This window comes from Rhinichthys klamathensis, unplaced genomic scaffold, assembly GCF_029890125.1.
Source record: "Rhinichthys klamathensis goyatoka isolate OS25496 unplaced genomic scaffold, OSU_Roscu_1.1 h1tg000015l_1, whole genome shotgun sequence".
Lineage (NCBI taxonomy): Eukaryota > Metazoa > Chordata > Actinopteri > Cypriniformes > Leuciscidae > Rhinichthys > Rhinichthys klamathensis.
The window spans coordinates 2,494,105-2,515,379 of record NW_026606567.1 but is presented as its reverse complement, the minus strand read 5'-3'; the positions used below and the strand labels follow the sequence as shown (position 1 = coordinate 2,515,379).

The window sequence follows — 21,275 nt, the reverse complement described above, 5'->3', positions numbered from 1 at the left end:
ACCCAGAGCATACAAGTGGACATATACACTAGATACAGTAGTGTTGCTTAGCATTTTCTTGTTTACTATCAATTACCAACACAAATGATCTACACAGGAAAAACGAAGTATGCCCCCTCTGCTTTTGCGCACTTCTGTCCACGTCTTCTCTGCTTTGTGCTGTTGTTCCATCTCTTGTTCCCTCTTATTTCATTGTTATTCCTTCACGGTGAGCTCATTCTGGGCTGTGGTTCTCAGAAGTGTAAATTAGAAGCAGACCGTTTCTTTCCGAGCGAGGCACGGATTGCTTCTCATCTAATGTTCTGTTCCCTCGCTCTTGAGACTGAAAAAAATTGCACAGGCCGAGAGCACATTGTGCAACTCCTAGCACTCGTGCGCGCTGTTTATCTCCTATCTTCTCTGGCCTGCTTTCTCACTCTCTTCATCCATCTTCTCCGCATTGTCTCCTCCAGCCAGGTGTTGGAGTTTTCTTGCAGCTGCTTGACAGATTGCGTGCGGCCAGCTGGTGGTTTGGAGGTTTGTTGTGAAGCTCTGTGAGAGGGTGTAGCTGTGGTTGAACTGACCTCACAGTACTCATTTGGACTCATGTACGCCGCTTGTCTAGTGTGTGGCATGTTTGCTCTGGGCTTGGGTGAAGCCGGGTTGCGGCATGTTTCTCGGTAAGGACTGAATCACGGCTTTGTTTGTCTCCGGGATGCCAGGGATCTTGGGCCATGGCTTTTTGGACGTGATCTACTAATGGACTTGTGTTGATCTGCGAACTCCATTGGCACGATGGAGCGTTAATGGAACAGCATGTAGAATGTACCTCAATCAATAGCATCGACTGGCTCTAGGTTATAAACGCAGAGTGAACAGACTGGTGGATACGGGATATTGCATTACCGTGTGGATCCATTAGCGATGTCCTCTAGATAAGCGAGCCTGCTAGGGTGGGTCACTGATCCTGACATCGTCCCTCAGCGTTAATGGAAGTGTTTTGCTGCGTTTTATACAATACCCGAGGAAGGCAAAGCTTTTTTACACACACCAGCCCCTCTGGACTTGTTCCATAAATGAATTCGATGAATGTGTCACTGATACAGTAAACTTTAATGACAGCAGACACCTGATACGTGTGTTAAGTGACATTACAAAATTCTGTCTTTTTAACTACTAAGATTAATCATTTGATACAATGCACTTATACAATATGTGTGCATACTTGTATTTAAAAACCCCTGCATGTAATTACAGCTGTAAATAATTTCTGTGATCACATCTATAATTACACTGTTGACCCCTTCCTTACACCTTAACCCAGCCTTAAAGGGTTAGTTCACCCAAAAATGAAAATGATGTCATTAATGACTCACCCTCATGTCGTCCCAAGCCCGTAAAACCTCCGTTCATCTTCGGAACACAGTTTAAGATATTTTAGATTTAGTCCGAGAGCTTTCTGTCCCTCCTTTGAAAATGTACGGTATACTGTCCTTGTCCAGAAAGGAAATAAAGACATCATCAAAGTAGTCCATGTGACATCAGTGGGTTAGTTAGAATGTTTTGAAGCATCGAAAATACATTTTGGTCCAAAAATAACAAAAACTACGACTTTATTCAGCATTGTATTCTCTTCCGGTTCTGTTGTCTAAGGATTTCGACACAGAGGAAGACTTGCATTTTGTTGCCCAGCCATATTTATTTGAACCCGAATACACGGACACACCAGATACACGTCAGCAGCGTCTTACATCATCAGCGTCACTGCGGACTCATGCACGCGGATTGACAACAGAACCGGAAGAGAATACAATGCTGAATAAAGTCGTAGTTTTTGTTATTTTTGGACCAAAATGTATTTTCAATGCTTCAAAACATTCTAACTAACCCACTGATGTCACATGGACTACTTTGATGATGTCTTTATTTCCTTTCTGGACAAGGACAGTAAACCGTACATACATTTTCAATGGAGGGACAGAAAGCTCTCGGACTAAATCTAAAATATCTTAAACTGTGGTCCGAAGATGAACGGAGGTCTTACGGGCTTGGAACGACATGAGGGTGAGTCATTAATGACATAATTTTCATTTTTTGGGTGAACTAACCCTTTAAACCTAGATCTACACATACCACCAAACCTGTCTCTAACCTTACCCGTATCCCACCTCAATGCACAAGTGTTTGCAATACAACATCAACACAATAATTACTTTGTACCTTTTTGGCATAAGTACATAGTAGTTAAAGACACCTACTATAAAGTGGGACCAAACAAATAATTCTGGAAAACTACAAATTGTGAGATTATATCTTGGTCGATGATGCAACGCTTTATTAAAAAATGCAAAAATGTTGTCACAAATTGTCAGGTTGATTGATAAAACTGTCCTAATATCATAATGAAGAATAAATGACTCATTATTCTTGAAAATAAATCCTTTTTTTCTAAAGCAATCTAAAGCACTTTTTTCCAGCTCCATATTTGTTCCAGGACTTACTTAAAATACATATTTTTTCTTAATTGACTATCTCACATTCTCTTCGTCCTTCGTAGAATATAAACAGAGTATAATGTGCAAAAAGAAAACAGACTAAGGGCAGAATACATGTCTTCTAATATACTTATATATTAATTCCTATTTTAACAAATTTAATGCAGCCTATAGGTGGACACATGAGATTAACCCTACGCCCCTGATATAATAGCGTTCTATGTATGCTGAATTGCCTACGTTTCAAAAAGTAGCCTACTGTGTGGTGAATTCTTCTTCCTTTAGAGACCTTTATTAATTTCCCACCGGTTGTATTACGTATAGCACATTGCTATTGCTTTGTCTTGTTTCATAAACTAACTGCTCATGAATGTGGTTACATAACTATACAGTAAATGCAATAACGCAATTGCAAATGCAATTACATGTTACTGTAATTTTGAAGGTGCAGTCACATTTATCGTTGTTCTGCGAAATCTAGTTAGTTTCAACAGAAATCTTCTTTGTGAGTTCTGCTTCATGTATAACTAAACTATTGACAATAGACAATGAACATTTTTTTTGGTTGATGTGGACGCACCTTGAGACTCCAACACAAAAGTGCAAGCTGTGGCTGGTCGCTTTTCATATCAAACAGCCCCTTCCATTTTAGTGAGGTTTGTGCACTGCGTGCAGGGAATGTCACAGTTTTTTCTGAAATATATATTTGTTTCTCATGCATGCAAAGTGCAAACTGTATACACCTTCCTTTTCTAATTTCAAGCACTTTTAAACACTGTTTAACAAAATCAGCTGTTTGTCCAAGTATCCCTGACCTTAAATTGCTTAAAGCTAAATTCAACTCTAAGGATCATTTGCAAACCCTATATTTAGCACAATCTTTTATTATTATTTCTTGCTTCACTTTTTTTTAATTTGAAAAACTTTTAACCTTTCAAATCAAGGTCATGTGGTGCAACCAAAATAATGATGTTAGAGCAGACTCTGTGACTGTGTCAAGGTTATTCTGTCTCTTCAAATGTCAGATAATCGGACCTTTTCATGACAAGGCAAGGTTAGTCCAGCTTGTAAAATGGCATGTGGTGCAACACTCTAAAACATAATGATATTAATGAATTAATAGTTCATGACATTTGAAAGAAAAAAAACACTGTTCAACTTGAAAAGTATATTTGTAAAATATTTAAAAATTAATTATTTATAAATTAATAAAAATAATTATTAAAATGTGTATACTCACATGTATTCAAGGTATGACAGAAATCTGATGGTTACACCACATGACATGAACAGTAAGTGTTTTATAAAGTACATTTATTTAAAGTACATTTATTTAAGTGCCCCATTATGCTTTTTCAGATATTACGTATAGTGTGTAATATAGCTGTTTGTTAATGCAAAGGGTCTGCAAAGTTTCAAAGATCAAAGTGCTCAATAAAAAAAGCTATTGTCTCTCAAAAGAAAGAATCAACCTCCAAAACGAAATTAGGAACCTTTAAAATAGCATAGAAGGGGCACTTTAAGATTTAACTACAGCTTCACCTCCATCTTTCTGACTGGTCTTAAATAAAACTAAATAACTGGGAATCATTAACTGAAACCAAAATATGTGTCGATGTGTTGTAAAGGGTCTTTTGAGGACAGGCGTTGTTAGACTGATTCTCAATCCTTGACCTTTGTGCATGAGGTGTGTACGTGTTACCCTGTCTAGCATGAGTGATCTAGCTAATCATTAGCTCAGCTGACAGCAGCTAGCCGCTGGCCAATATGCTGTCTTGGTGATAAGGAGCTTCCTTTCGGTGTGTGAGCTAATGGACCACCGTAAGCGCGGCCTGTGAGGTCGGCGTGTGTTGAGTGTGCTCAACGGAAGTGTTGGAGGCTGAGTTCAAGGTGCCATTTCTCCACCGATTTCCCAAACCGCCCCAAGTGTGAGCGCACACCCCGATAAGAGGATTAGCACAACTGGAAGATTATTGCTAACCTCTCCTCGTTCCTCGGCACAGGCAAGCCAGGAAAGCGAGAAGAGGTCCAGAGTTACAGTTGGCATCCCTCAGCCCTCAAAGAGTCTTGAGAGATTTTTTTCCAAGCGCACACAGTTGTTGGCCAACTTTCCCTAAGGATGAACTGGCCATAGGGAGCACCCGGGACCTGTGAAGTGTCTTGCAAAATCAAATTTGAATTCAAGAAAAAATTATTTTAATGAGAGATAAAGTTTCCATATTGTCAGCCCAGTCCATGGCAGATTCTGGCGTAAGCGATATAATGTTTACTAGCGTGGCTCAGTTGCCCCCAGACGCGCAGTCCATTACTCTATTGCACATTCACAGCAGTTTCACAGGATTGCACCAGCTTGAAGCTCAGCTCGACCCTCTCATCGCCTTCTCGCCTGCTAGAAGATTATGTGGTGGGGGATGGATGTTCAGTTCAGGGCCGTACAGTATGTCAAGTTAAACAAGTAAAATCACAAAATAAATGCAAATAAACCCAATTTCTGGATTATTGAAATGATGTACCTCAAGAGTGGCCTGTAACCAATAACCATTTAATGAATACATCTGAGAGGGAAAATGCTCTGAGGGAGTCTGGTCTTGTAAAACATTTTGCCTTATAGATTATGTAAGGATTGTAGACGTCTATTTAAAAGCCAGTTGGATAGGGGCTTGATCGCCAGCCCTTCATATCTGTATCCTGCATGGTAACCAGGGCTAATGATAGGCATCTCAGTGACACACAAACACATGCGGCCGGCCCAAAGTGGACCCTGCAGGGTAACAGTGTACAGGCCTGTCCAAAGCATGGATGAAATGTCAAGCATGCGCTACGGTGAGAGCGAACGAAAGCGAGATCAGGGTCAGATCGGGGTGTGCTGACGTGGAACTCGGTGCTATCTCTTCAGCAGTATGTCTTCTTTACCTCTATATTCAGCAGTGCAGGATGTTGCGTCTTACCTTATCTTTGTTTGGCTTCTACTTATTGTGAGAAAAGCAGCTGTCAGCGATACTCAGTCCAAATTTAGTCCTAAATTCTGATTGTGCTTATCAGTGTCTTCAAGTGGAGTGTTCATAAGCATTCATCGTGATATACAGGTCTGTATGTGTGCTTGTTAGGGCTATGATGGAGTGTTTGAGCGATATTAATCTAAAAAGAACAGTTTAAATCAAGCGGGAATAAAGCCATTTTTAAAAAGGCCGGCATCAACAAATACATTTTTTTAGGCATTAATAGCAAGATGTTAAGAGTTTGTGAAGATTCATTTAAAAACATTTACTGACAATTTAATACCTTTTTGAACATATTTTCCAAAATCAGTCCTAAAAAAACCCTCATTACCACAACAGCCTGAAAACATTTATACCATTACAAAAGCTAATACATTTTCATGGTAACACTTTATTTTACACTGTCCTTGTTACACTTGTTACATGTAGTTACTATATTAATTAGTAACTATTATGCAAATTACATGCAACTTACCCTAAACAAAACCATAACCCTAAACCTACTGTAAGTTAAATAATATTACTCAGTACTGAAAAGTATTATTACACTGTAACAAGGACACCTTAAAATAAAGTAACCATTTTCACATTAACAGTCATGCACAGTTACTTGAAGCTATGAAATAATACATATTTTTAAATTCACATTTTTATTTTATTTTGATTGATTTCTCTCATTACTGCAATACCTTCTGCAATTTACAACCTAAATACTTCAATATATTATTTGAAACCTGATATATTTTCAGAATGATGTGGCAAACCTGAAAGGACCTAACATATAGATTATTTACAGGCATTTAAAAACAAACAATTTCCCATTTATTAAATTAACATTAATTAATACGTGTTGCCTTAATGATAAATAAGTTACTGAAATGAGATTGGTGGTTTTGGTTGTACAACTCTTTTAAAAATCATCTGCCATTCATGTTGGTTTCGAAATGTGCAATTAATTCATGGATTTGAAAAACTTTTAGGTAACACTTTACTTGAAGGGGTGTGCATAATACTGACATGACACCTTCATAATCATGACACTTGTCATGAATATGAAGGAGGTTTTATGCATGTTTATGACAACTGTCATTAAGTGTCATTTGCTCAATTATGACATTTTTAATGCGAATATGACATTGTTTGAGTGAGATGTCTTTGTTATGACAACTTGACATAAACCACTGTAGTGGAGGTCAAGAAAAATATTCATGACACAGTTATAATGGCCTCATGACAGCCTATGTCAAAACCAACCAGTTGGTTGGCATTGTTTGGCATTGTGGTTGGTTTTGGTTGGTTTTGACATTGGCTGTCATGAGGCCATTATAACTGTGTCATCAATATTTTTCTTGACCTCAACTACAGTGGTACAAATTGAATTTGTCATTAAAATGTTATAATGGCCTCATGACAGCCAATGTCAAAACCAACCACCTGACAGTTTAATGTGATGTTAACCCATAAAGCTAAGTGGTTTCTTAAGTTTGATAATTGATGATAATATATGTCAAGTTGTCATGACAAAGACACTGACAGGTTATGATGTATTGGTTTATGTCAAGGTGTCATAACAAAGACATCTCAAACAATGTCATATTCACATTAAAAATGTCATAATTGAGCGAATGACACTTAATGACAGTTGTCATAAACATGATAAACCCTCCTTCATATTCATGACATGTGTCATGTCATGATTATGAAGGTGTCTTGTCAGTCTTATGCACACCCCTTCAAGTAAAGTGTTACCAACTTGTATTTTAAACGTTTTAAATGAATGGCTCATTATGTCATATGGTTTAGGCTAACTATCATGTGGTCCAAAATTGTGGAAATTAATTTAGCTTACACCTCAAATTAATGTGAATGTACACATCTAAAATGTTATATCTACAGTGTACATATAGCTAAAAACTATTGCTTTCAAATAATGTCATTAGTTTTTGGGGAGTCACACCACATCACATTTCACAGCCTCAACACACCTTGTCATGAAAAGTTAAAATTATTAGTCTTATTGAAATTGACACATAGTCATGGCCTGCAAGGTCATGAAGGTCTCTTTATGATATAATTCAAAATAATGCATGTTGGTTAAACCACGTGGCTGATGTGGCAGACAAAAGTAAAAAAAAAAAAAAATGAATAAGCAGTTGAAGCAGTTTTGATACTAATGTTAAAAGAGCATTTTGAAATTAAGCAGGAATACAGCAAATTTGATTTATGAAAGTGACTAGATCTGTCTTAAATTCTCATTAGTCAACAGCAAAATGACTTGTTGATCATATGCGTCAATTTTGCAAAAAACCTTGCATTTGTTAAAATCAATGGGTTTTTTGATGCACCGTAAAGTGTAGTGCGTTGGAGCCCTTAGTTAACACAATATTCTTGAAGAACAATCGTGATCTGTGAACTTGCTGGTACATTTCAGCCATCGGTGACCTACTTTGCACTTTCTTTCCATCTCTGGATCTGTTTTGGTCCCCCTGCAGTGTGTGAGCATGTGCATGTGCCCTGGAAGCCGAGCGGTCACGTATGCCGAAATATTCCCTGGCAGGGTCTGTGATACTGGCTGGGTTCGTTCCAGTTGGGGGAGAGAGTGGAGGGTTAATGATTAGTCTCATGCTCTGTGTGGATCAAGGGCATGGGACCGTGCGGGCCTGGGGGAAACGAGAGAGAGAGAGAGAGAGAGAGAGAGAGAGAGAGAGAGAGAGAGAGAGAGAGAGAGAGAGAGAGAGAGAGAGAGAGAGAGAGAGAGAGAGAGAGAGAGAGAGAGAGAGAGAGAGAGAGAGAGAGAGAGAGAGAGACAACAGCTGAATCACTCATCACTTCTATATTCATACTCAGCTCCTGGTACAGACCTATATACACATCAGTACTGTGTACTCCTTATTGATTTCCAGGATACCTTTTATTAAGGGTTTTCACACCTGGCTTGTTTGGAGTGGAAACTGGCATGTTTTCTCCTTTAGTTTGGTTCGTTTAGGCATGTATGAACACAGATCTGCTCAAAATAGTTTGAGATGGGCTGAACGAGGTTACAAACTTTGAAGTGGTTCTCTTGTTGTGAGAAAGCAATCTGACCCAATGGACCTACAAACCAAGCTGTATCATAATACACTATGGGGAATGCATTACATAAAAAGTAACAGTGTCTGATTCTGTGAGTGAGCACATTACTTATCGCAGTTGACAACCAAAGAACACCTCTTCATCTTAAATTGCCCTTCTCCGAAACAGGTGCATTGCCGATAAAGACTTGATTCCCGCTCTAACTTATAAAATGTATCAGTTTGAGTGAGAATCAAGGCTTATAAGCATTTGTATATGCTAACTTGAGGTAACTCAAGCTAACAGAGCAAACTTGTCGATCCATCTTGATGGACGAAGAACATAAACAGGTGCACTCTGACCAGTTTTACTCACATGTGACTTGCATACACACTTTGAAATGTTGCCTTGTGGAAATGAACCGAACCAGGTGGAAAATGCATCATTTTAACAGTTTAAGTCCCTATTTTGGAACAAAGAAAACAATCTACAGGTCCCTAAGAAAACTAAACGAATAATAGCTATTTATTGCTTATTGGCCATGGCATGAAAATAATTTGTCAGCTTATCTGAATGGGACGTAATTTTAAAATAAATATTAAACTACGCAACGTGTTGGAGCCAATGCACTTCCTGCCAAGCCACAACTGATTGTGACTTTGAAATGACCTATTTGCCTACTGATTCATACCTTGAGAGGTCACACATCCAGTTGAAACAACATCCTGGTTCACTTATCTGGAAAACTTTTCTGTGTTACCACCCACTGTTTAATCTTTAAATTAGTAATTATTTAACAAGGGGATAGAGCAAGTCCACACACCCCCATAAGGAATTCTTAAAGGATTCTGTAAGGAATTCTACAAGCTACAGTAGTGTGTAGAACTTATTCAGTTATTTTGTTATTTCTTACAGTTGTCTGTCAAAAACACCTGCCTGCAACCATCCAGGTGTGCGATGAATTTGTTTGTTTTCCTGAAAGAGAAAATCCCCTACGCCCTCCCAAGTGAACCATATTCCCGCATTCCCAGCAAGGCTCACAAGAAACTTTCCATCTTCCCCCTCATAGTCTCTGACCTCAATCCCATATTCTTCAGGGTCTTTTCTTCTCCACATGCCTCATCTATCCGTGCTGTCATTCTCTTTCAGCTCCCACCCCCCTCCCGCACTTTTTCTGCCAGAGCTATGCATGGAATGTCAGCTCCTTGGGCTGGATCTCCATTCCCATCAGGAAGACAGTGACGGTCTCAATGTCTCAGCCTCACTCGTGATTCTAATTGCACATAATATAGCATGAAAGATGTATCTGTGTCTGATGTCGTGGTGCCAGAGAAACAGACACACTCACAAGAACGTTCCTCCAGGTAGTTTCGACAGAAACATTAACTCCGTCTGTCTCTCTCCTGACAGCCTCCATTCCGTTCTTCGCCTGTGAGCTCAAAGCGGTGACTCCGTACATGAGGGGCTTCTTCTGCGGGGACCCCAGCATCACCTACCCTTACATTAAAGATGAGGCCATTCCTGATAGCATGCTTATAGCCGGGGGCATCATAATCACAGGACTTACGGTGAGAACACACACATATAAAATATCACTTGCTAAAAAAGGCCTTAAAGGAATAGTTCTCCCAACGGTGTAAATTCTGTCTTTTTTACTCACCCTGAATCTACACTGAACTGACTTGAGCCGAATAATGAGGATTGTCTAGAGCTGCTTTACAACCGAATTTGAATGTGTCACATTTGATAAAGTTTGCATCATTGATTCTATTTTCCTGTTTATTACCGTGAAGCTGCTTTGAAACAACCTGTATTGTATAAAGCTCTAAATAAATAAAGGTGACTTGACTTGACCCTCATGTCGGATGCATTTTCTTCACAGAAACACAAAAGATTTGCAATAGTTGTACCAGTCTTTCTTTTCCATGGAATTGCAAAGAATGACAACAGAGGCTTTTAAGCATCAAAATGGATGCTAAATCAACATGAAAGTATGCTAAAAGTGGTCAATACGACTCGTGCCTTCAGAAGACTTCAGAAAGCTTTGACTACAGCCAATGGCAACTAGCACATTACGTTTTGTGTATGTGTAAAAGGAAATAACTCTCCATACCAGCAGATGACAGGTGTTTGTCCGTCATTCAAAAAGGTATACCAGAAGAGCTAAAACTGCGAATATCATCATAAATGAGATTAAGATGAAAAGTGAGAAGAGCCTTCTTTGTGTTCCTTCTTTACTTTGACGCTTGCTTGCTTTTGTAACTTTTTAACAGCTCACGGCCTTAAGTCGGTGAGCCGAACTCATCAACCTGACCAGTCCAATTTGTGAACGAATCATTTATACTTGATCAGCTGATTCATTTAATTTTTGTTTTTCTTATTCGGAATGGTACGAAACTTGGTAAAGGTTTTGGCACTTGCTATGTGAACACAAAACAGGTTTAACGGTCCTGAAAAAAAAAAAAGTCACACCTGTGCTCCTCACGGTCGAAAATTACTTACCCTTAAAATACACTCACCTAAAGGATTATTAGGAACACCTGTTCAATTTCTCATTAATGCAATTATCTAATCAACCAATCACATGGCAGTTGCTTCAATGCATTTAGGGGTGTGGTCCTGGTCAAGACAATCTCCTGAACTCCAAACTGAATGTCAGAATGGGAAAGAAAGGTGATTTAAGCAATTTTGAGCGTGGCATGGTTGTTGATGCCAGACGGGCCGGTCTGAGTATTTCACAATCTGCTCAGTTACTGGGATTTCCACGCACAACCATTTCTAGGGTCTACAAAGAATGGTGTGAAAAGGGAAAAACATCCAGTATGCGGCAGTCCTGCGGGCGAAAATGCCTTGTTGATGCTAGAGGTCAGAGGAGAATGGGCTGACTGATTCAAGCTGATAGAAGAGCAACTTTGACTGAAATAACCACTCGTTACAACCGAGGTATGCAGCAAAGCATTTGTGAAGCCACAACATGCACAACCTTGAGGCGGATGGGCTACAACAGCAGAAGATCCCACCGGGTACCACTCATCTCCACTACAAATAGGAAAAAGAGGCTACAATTTGCAAGAGCTCACCAAAATTAGACAGTTGAAGACTGGAAAAATGTTGCCTGGTCTGATGAGTCTCGATTTCTGTTGAGACATTCAGATGGTAGAGTCAGAATTTGGCATAAACAGAATGAGAACATGGATCCATCATGCCTTTGTTACCACTGTGCAGGCTGGTGGTGGTGGTGTAATGGTGTGGGGGATGTTTTCTTGGCACACTTTAGGCCCCATAGTGCCAATTGGGCATCGTTTAAATGCCACGGCCTACCTGAGCATTGTTTCTGACCATGTCCATCCCTTTATGGCCACCATGTACCCATCCTCTGATGGCTACTTCCAGTAGGATAATGCACCATGTCACAAAGCTCGAATCATTTCAAATTGGTTTCTTGAACAAGACAATGAGTTCACTGTACTAAAATGGCCCCCACAGTCACCAGATCTCAACCCAATAGAGCATCTTTGGGATGTGGTGGAACGGGAGCTTCGTGCCCTGGATGTGCATCCCACAAATCTCCATCAACTGCGAGATGCTATCCTATCAATATGGACCAACATCTCTAAAGAATGCTTTCAGCACCTTGTTGAATCAATGCCACGTAGAATTAAGGCAGTTCTGAAGGCAAAAGTGGGTCAAACACAGTATTAGTATGGTGTTCCTAATAATCCTTTAGGTGAGTGTAATTGGAAATGAATGGGAGACGAATTGCATCTAGTGGAATCTTATAGTACTTCAGGCAAACAAAATCTTACTGAAAGCTCATTTTTTGAGATATCAGGCTCAAATTTTGAACACAACTTGTTTAGATTTATGGCTTTGGTTTTCTCACAGTTTTAGAGTAAAACATGTTTTTGAAAATATATATTTCATATAAAAATGTAATTTTTCATGACAATAAAACGTAAAATTTTTCTTTTCACTTTTTAAAACTTTTTTTCAAATCAGCAATAATCTGCCAAGTGTCAAACTTAAGTCTGTGCTCTAAAGCATTCAAGATTTACGACAGTTTAAGTTGGAAATTAAATTTTTGTGAATAACAACTTACAGACTTGGAAATATAATATGTGATAGCTACGTCTATGGTGGCATGTACATTAAAATTGTCCTTTGGTGTTTCCTTGAAGAAAGTAAGTCGTATGGATTTAAAACCACATTAGGGTGAGTAACTGATGACAGAATTTTCATTTTAGGGTGAACTATCCCTTTAAGGGACTGCATGTCCACAGTAGTATTAGCCCACGGTTCTCCTGTTACTCAAGGCTATTGATTTACTCTTTTCATCTACTTTGCTATTGAACACAAGGTTCTCTTTGTGAATATGTGTGAGGTACTGTTAGGGCTGGCGGTGAACTTATCTTAACTCTGTATGGCATGGCTGTAACCTCAACGGTGTCCCCTGTCTGTCTCAGATTGCTGTCGGAGAGTGTTACCGGGTACGGTTCAGAGGTGTGCACTCACGAGCATTTGTGCGAAACCTCTACGTGTCCTGCCTGTACAAGGAGCTGGGCAGCTTCCTGTTTGGCTGCTGTGTAGGGCAATCCTTGACCAACATGGCAAAGCTGAGTGTGGGCCGACTCCGTCCCCACTTCCTGTCGGCCTGCAATGTGACCTATGCTTCACTCAACTGCCTACCTGGAGCCTACATTTCAGATGTCAGATGCAGGAACACGCTGAAGATAGTGGAGGAGGCCAGGTATGTGGACTACAAGTGTTTTTTTTGTTAGGCACAGAGATGAGATGAGCTAGGCTGCTAAAATATTGCATACTCTCTGAGTATCTGCTTCTTTTGAATGAGTATTTATTTTAAGTACATACTTTAAAAATGTGTTCAGTATGTTTGTGTGTAGTATGAATGAAACCCAGATGTTCTACATCCGTCACGTAGACATTGTCAACAATTGTTTGTCATACTTTTAGTATTACAAAGTGCACTTTTTAAAAGTGTACCTAATGTGTTTAGAAACGTACAGTAGTCATGAAAGTGTATACACTTACTGTAAGTGGCCTTTTATTTCATAAATATTATATTACCTGGAAGTACTGTTTAAAAGTAATTACTTTTTAAGTACACTATAAGTGCACATCCAATCAAATTAAGTGCACTTCTTTGTAAGCTTGTCACTGTTCATTCTGAGGTTGTTTCCTGTGGGATCTTCCTCACACGCATAGCTATTGATTTTCAATATTTTCTCATTTTAAATTAGAACGATTTGATCGACAAGTCTCTTACTTTGTCCACCATCTTGGTTAGAGCTTGTTGCAATGTGTTGTGGGATTGTCTACTCTGTGAAGGATTAATGCAATAGTTCTTCAGAATTTGGCCAAAAGAAGATATCTCAGATGTTTGGATCAGCACTAGCTATATGCTGCCTAGAAAGGAGGTGCACTAGATTTTGAAACATCTATAGGCCTGGCCGGTTGCATAAACATAGCCATTATGTTAAGACAGTGTCTTAAGTTCTAGTATGACCCACTAGCAGTTAGTCAAGGGCAGTCAGTCTTACTTTTCAGTATCAAATTAGGCTAATCTACGTTTTTATGTAACTGATTTAAAAAAGATGACCGCAGTAGGTGGTGGCATTTTAAAAAAAAGTGTTTAACTTGCAACCACACGCTGGTTTCACAGACAGGGCTTAGATTAAGCCAGGATTACACCTTAGTTCAATTAGGAGATTTAAGTAGCTTTTATATATAAACATTACTGGTGTGCATCTTGAGACAAACCAATGGCACTGACATATTTTAAGATATGTCAGAGCTAGTCACTTTCAGTTAAAACAGCTCAAACATGCATTTTAGTCTGGGACTAGACTTAAAGGGATAGTTCACTTTGAAATTAATTTTTGGTATGTTTTAGCTTAGCTCAAGGGCATCCAAGATGTAGGTGTCTTTGTTTCCGCAGCAGTTTCAATTTTGATATTTTTAGGTCAAACCGTTCTTGTCTGTCAGTCATATAATGCAGGTCTATGGTCACCACCTCAAAGAGCATGCACAGAGAAGTCCAAATTAAACATGATTTAATGATTTAAACGAACAGTATTTATATCGTTTTTACCTCTTGTAATCACAGCCACGTCCAAGTGATCTGAGGGCGCGGGCGCTTCGGTCTGCGCAAGCGGCGGAAAGCGCCGGAAGTGATCTCTCGAGCGGTTGCGGAAAAAATTCAACGTTGTCTGTTGATATATCGAAATCGTCTTCCATTGCGATTTCCTGTATATCTAAATATGTTTAGATCTTCACAGTGAAAGGTAACACTTCCGAAATCTCTGTGTAAACAATGAGTGACGTACACGCGCGAGAGTTCACTTCCGGCGCTTTCCGGCGCTTGCGCAGACAGAGGCGCCCGCGCCCTCAGAGTACTTGGACGTGACTGTGGTTACAAGAGGTAAAAACGATATAAATACTGTTCATTTTCTCACACAAACCACTCGTTTCGTGTCTTAGGCCATCAATGTGTACTTACATTTACGAGTCATTAAAACATGTTTAATTTGGACTCTTTGAGGTGGTGACAATAGACCTTCATTATATGACTGACAGACAAGAACGGTTTGACCTAAAAATATCAAAATTGAAACTACTGCGGAAACAAAGACACCTACATCTTGGATGCCCTTGAGGTAAGCTAAAACAAACCAAAAAATAATTTCAAAGTGAACTATCCCTTTAAGCCTTGTCAGTGAAACCCGGGGGAATGTGTGTGATTAGTTAAGATTGAATTACAGTATTTCAAGTGCAAATGTTAGATGCTTTTTAATCACATGGTATGTTTTATGGAACTATGGAGGTATTTACTTAGAATAACATGTATGCTTGTGATGACCTAATATAACATAATGCAGACAATGTAACGGCCCATAAAACAGTGCTGTGGTTTAATGATTTGCAGGATTGTGACATTTAGTTGGTAATATTTCCCTCTGCTCTTCTTAAACAGAAAGTCCTTCTTCTCGGGCCATGCATCTTTCGCCATGTACACCATGCTTTACCTGGCAGTGAGTATCGCCATGTGTGGCCGTATTTTCCACATGCACACTCAAACACACGTCAGGGTAGCAGCAAACTCCTGTGCTTGCCGTGGGATGCCGGCGAGGAGCTGTACTGTTGTCAGCTTTCACTTCCCATCCCTGCCATGTGGGAAAAATGCCCAAAAATTCCTACTGACAAGAAACTCTCTCAAAACTTCAACTCACACAAATCCACACAAATACACTCATACTGAAAGAAGAAGGCTCTGAGAATGCAAAAAAAAAAAAACTCCCAAAAGGCATTTTGCTTCAAGCGGAAAAGAAAGGCTTGAGTGAAAGGGGGAATGTTCTCCAGAGGCCTGATGAATAGATGAGTGGAGAGAGGGAGAGCGAGTGAAAGCTAGCCGAAGACAGAGGAGGCCTTGTTTAGTTGTGGGTTGGGTCCGGGAGGGGGGGAGCTTTGGCCTGCTGAGAGATAGACAGGCTTCTTTCAGCTAAACCCCTCTCTCTCACTCGCTGTTATGGTCTGGGGAAGGGGCACAATAAGGGGAAAAATGACAAAACACTTACAAGCAATCATAAAGCTTGACATTCAATAGCATTCACATTTCTCTTTCACTCAACTGCCCCACAAACCATATCAGAATTTATTCTGCCTTGAGTGCCAATCACGTTTAGAACGGAGGAAAGAAGATCTGTCCCGCTGTGTAAAAACAAGCTATTTTCTACCATTCATCTGATTCAATTCACGGGCCTCTGGCTGCTCTAAAAGTGGGAGAGCTCTTCAACTCTCATTAGAGAGAGAACACGAACAGAAGAGCACAGAGCGAGGGAAAAGCTATAGAGAATCCGTGCCAGGCTCTTTGTCCTCTCTGCCTGCTTTTTTCTCTCTCGGTCCCATCCAATGGCCGCTCTGTTCAAGCTTAGCCCTGCCTTGAATGCCTGACCTGCGGCCACATGCTCCGGCTCTGAGCGCCAGCTGCTCCAGGCTTTACTGCAGGAAGCCAAACACCTGTGATGGGGGTGATGGGAGGCGCACAAGGACCCTTAAAGTCTGGAATGTTTCGCGGTCCCATGTGTGACATCAATATCCATAAAGTTCATCTACAGCCAATACTTCTCCTATCCCTGCTGACCCCAATATTTCTCCCCGGCTTTCGTTATAGCTTGGTTGTCAGGGTGGTACGATGAGCACATGTTAACGTGATTTTATTTCTTCACAAAAAGCTAGCGTTTACTTCTAACTGAAATGCAGCCTCGTAAGTGACCAATTTGGGACACTCTGTCTAATATAGCACAGACGTGAAGACTAACCCTGCATCCGAATATGCCTACTTCCATAGTAGTTGAAAAACAGTGTGTGACCCAAGTAGTATGTCCAAATTTGTAGTATTCATAAAACAATAAGCGAAAAGTACCCGAATGACCTACTACTTTTGGCGAGATTCTGAAGTGCGTATCCGATGAACACTTTACTATCCCATGAGGACATGGGAGAGGATTTGTGAATTAAAGTGAAACAATGGAACCTTTTTAATATTATCATCCACTACTAGGGTGGAGATACAGAAACTACGTAACTACTAAGTGGAAGGCCTATAAATTAGTGTTTCTCATTGACATAGTGTTTCTTTTGAAAGCTAAAGTCGTGATGAAACGGAAGCAGAAACAGATCTTCTCTTCTGTATTGTGACGTACATCCGAGTGAAGTGGATAATCAAAAATAAAGAAATGTAGGGAAAGTCTTAGTTCAGTCCAACAGTTGCTGATTGGATGGAGGCAGATCTTAATGCAACCTTGCAGTTGATTATAAGGACAGAGTTTATGCTTACAAAATGATTAAAGAAGTCCAGGACACATCAACAGAGAGAAGTCTGTCACTTCAACAAAAGATGAAATTTTGATTAAAAATTCGAACAAAAAGTTTATAAATGTTTTACAATATAAGATCAATAACATGCATTTAGAAAATAGATGGGGTAAATTCATGCTGACGTTAAGCTATTTATAATAACTACAGACTAAAACTTCACCTAAAATATAACAATTTGCTTTTTAAAACTAAACTTTGGCTTTTGAGGGTAGTTTATCAGATTTAGCTAACTTCCTTGAAATCTTTCAGGAAATGTGTCATCAAAAGTTTAGCAAGGTCAAACACACACACACACAAACACACTCTGTAAGCTTTATTTATCAGTCTGTACACTTTTATCAGCCCTTATGTTAATCATTCTTGAAACTTCCTGTCTTTGCGCAGTTCTACCTGCAGGCGCGGCTGTCATGGCGAGGGGCGCGACTCCTGCGACCGTTGCTGCAGTTCATGTTGGTGATGTTGGCAGTGTACACGGGACTCAGTCGCATTTCTGACTACCGCCATCACCCCACTGACGTCCTGACCGGCTTCCTGCAGGGGGGACTGACTGCTTACTGGGTGGTAAGAATCACGTCGCAACACATTCTAGACAAGCGTTACTATGAATCTGGAAGTGTAAGGTACTTTTTGTTTGACGTTTTCTTTGTGTGGTTTCAGGCCTTTTATATCTCATCCATGTTTAAGAAGTCTCGTCCAGACATGTCTCCCGCAAGCTTGTCTCTGGAAAGTCCCCTGTCCAGCCAGCAAACCGTTTGCTAACAGACCTGCACATAGAGACACCCGAGAGAGATTGATAGTGAAAGCGGGAGTGATGGAGCGAATAACGGGAATGGGACAAAGAACTTTGGAACGTGTTCAAATCCTCACAGAGAACCATTTCCTGCCCATCCTGAGAGAAGAACAGTTATGCATACATGTCTAACCCTTCAACAAACCCGTCCGCATGGTATCAACCCTCCATAGATAAATGATATTTTTATATAAGAAAAAGTTTATCCTTTATATTTTTGAAATATGTTCTAGTTGAAGCTGCTAATAATTGTTGTATTGTAATTTGTCACCTGTAGTCCAGGGTCAGAGATTCACACAGTGATTAAAGATAATAACCCATATGTAACTCTCAACATGTAAAGCTTTTCGAGCACATGTTGAATGTTGGACAAAAATGGACCAATCACAGCAACCCTTGGGCCTCAGACCACACCCTTTATGTTTGCTATTGTACCTGGCTAGACCACTGTTCTGGTGCGCTGTTGCACAATCATAGCGGTGGCGATTCTCAGACAACAACATAGTGTCGACCTAGATCGGGCCCACGTCTGGGCCGTGTGGGATCAACGTACGTGAACCGGATGTGGGCCGGATCTGGGCCGACACTATGTCGCTGCCTGGGTTGTAGACACCCTCTGTTTTATAAAAGCACAGATTTTATGCTAATGCTATTAAGCTTATGTTGTATTAAGGTGGGCTAAACTCCATGTTTGTACTAACCACTTTCACTGCATGAGTGAGACTGAAAGGAGGTTTGAGCTGACAACCTCCTCACCCCCCTCCGCATAATGAGGGCTTGAATTGTGCCCAAACGCTCAGCGGACCGGGGGTCTATACCTGTGTACCCTTTACTACTCATAGCACTTGAATTACACTATGGAATCGTCTAATTACTGCAGATAATATTTTATATTTTGTCTTCTTAAATCAGTGTTCTTTCTTCCCTGCGGTCAGTGCCATTTGTTTGCGTCTTTGTGTGTCCCCCAAATTATAATTATTCAGAATGAATGTATATAAATCATTTTATAAACGATCCAGATTTTCTGAAGTATTAGCATCACTTTTGTAAGTTCTTGTTTTACTTGTTTATATATGTTCTTATCGTTCGTGTTGATCAGGTACACAGTTATTATTGCTAATTGTTAAAGAGACTAGTGACTGAGCCACAGATTGTCAGAAAGCTATATTCTACTTATCTAGTTTCATTTCATTTGTTGGTTTCCTCTGTGAAGAGCCTGTTTGGCTGAAATAACCACTGTATTAATAAACCAAACCAATAAAATGAATGTTCAATCTTTTTCTTTTTAAATCTCATTTAGCCCTCCTATATATTGGCAGAACCAACTGCACATCCTCCCACACACACTTATACACAACCACTGTGAGTAAAGCTGCTGTAAAATAGCTGATAAACACACCTGAGACTGCACATCATCACTATTTCTATGTTGCATGGCAAGCATAAAGACCCAGTAAATGTTAATTTATTGAATTTTATGCTGAGTTCCAATTCGCCTACTTATACAATGTCCTAAAAGTATGTACTGTTTTTGTGAAGATAAAAGTACATACTTTTGAGTGTGTAGCAGCATAGTAGGCAAACTTTGGGACAAACTACTTTGTCACAGACCTTATTCACAGCAGTCTTTAATTTTGAATGAGAATGAAATCGAGGCTGTGAGGGATAGACATATATCTCCAGCGGGTTGCACTGTTATTTAATGTGTTTTTGGATTGTTCTGCTGATGAAACACTGCAAAAATATATTTACAAGAAATGACAGTAGACAGCGGAAGCCATTGAAAAATGGTAAGTCTATCCCTCACAGCCTCGCTTTCATGCCTGTCATGGTGCTGCTCTGAAAAAGGTCTGTAGTTGCATCTTTAAAGGGTTAGTTCACCCCCAAAAATTTAAATTATCCCATAATTTACTCATCCTTAAGCCATCCTAAGTGTACTGTATATGACTTTCTTCTTTCAGCCAAACACAATCGGAGTTATAATAAAAAATATTCTGGCTCTTCCAAACTTTATAATGGGAGTGAATAGTGCATCCATCCATCATAAAAGTAATCCATACAGCTTGATAAAGGCCTTTTAAAACGAAGTGATACATTTTTGTAAGAAAAATATCCATATTTATAACTTTATAAACTATAATCACTGGCTTCCGGTAACTGCCGTACGCAAATCTAGTTCCGGCGGAAGAGTGACCTCTAAACTAGTTGTGTAAACTCAAAGTTTACTACTGTTACACTTAAAGTATACTTAAAAGTATTTTTATACACTAAAAAGTGGGCCAATTTAGTCCCAAGTAGTGAAACAGTACATTTACAAGTATACTTCTAGTACATTGATATTAGTATACTTACTACATGAAGTATACTAAAAAATATACTTGAATAATTAATAACATGAATTTGAAGTATACTTATTTTTTGTAAGGGGAGTTTAGCTCCAACTCTAATCAAACACACCTGAACAAGCTAATCAAGGTCTTCACGATTACTAGAAAGTTACAGGTTGAGAAGTTGAGAACCCCTGCTCTTCAACCAGCAGTGGCTAACTGCTAATGCTAACAAATCAAACTTTGACCACTTGAGGACTGCAAAATAATACAAAGACAATAAATACATAAGCAATGCAAGGGTGATACAAAAGCAGAATTAGAAACACCGGCCTTTGAACATTCTCCCCCATCCTGACCTCTCATCCCTATTGCTTCATCAGGCAAAAGTTTAAGCCTTGAACTCAAGAGGTTAGAGTGCTAAAATATTGAAACATTGCTGTCATGACACACACAAGAGCAGCTCTTAGAGGAAACTAGTTTAACATTAATCATCCAATCTCTCCAGCTCTCTCTCTCCCTGCGCCTCATTTCCCTCCCTCTCTCTCTCTCTCTCTCTCTTCGAGTGCAGTGGAGCGCATTGGCTGTTTCTGGGGTCATGGTGGTTCCTGGTCAGATAGAAGTAATAGAGGCAGAGGAGGAGGCTTTGCTTTTCCTTCTCTTTTTTCTTCTCCAGTGTACCTACTTCCAGACGCGGTGAGCAGAATAAAAGGCAGCCAAGATCAGAGCGAGCGAGGGA

At 39.8% G+C, this 21,275-nt stretch overlaps 1 protein-coding gene across 1 annotated transcript in view; it reads left to right on the top strand.

Annotated features, from left to right (window-relative positions):
• Positions 1–18,727, top strand: part of ppap2d (phosphatidic acid phosphatase type 2D) — a 33,708-nt gene extending 14,981 nt beyond the window's left edge. The window contains exons 3-7 of the mRNA XM_056232767.1: positions 9,935–10,092; positions 12,988–13,271; positions 15,516–15,573; positions 17,804–17,980; positions 18,077–18,727. Of these exons, the coding sequence (XP_056088742.1) occupies positions 9,935–10,092; positions 12,988–13,271; positions 15,516–15,573; positions 17,804–17,980; positions 18,077–18,178 (779 nt within the window). The 3' untranslated portion in view covers positions 18,179–18,727. The remainder of the gene's footprint in view (positions 1–9,934; positions 10,093–12,987; positions 13,272–15,515; positions 15,574–17,803; positions 17,981–18,076) is intronic.
• Positions 18,728–21,275: the final 2,548 nt, after the last annotated feature.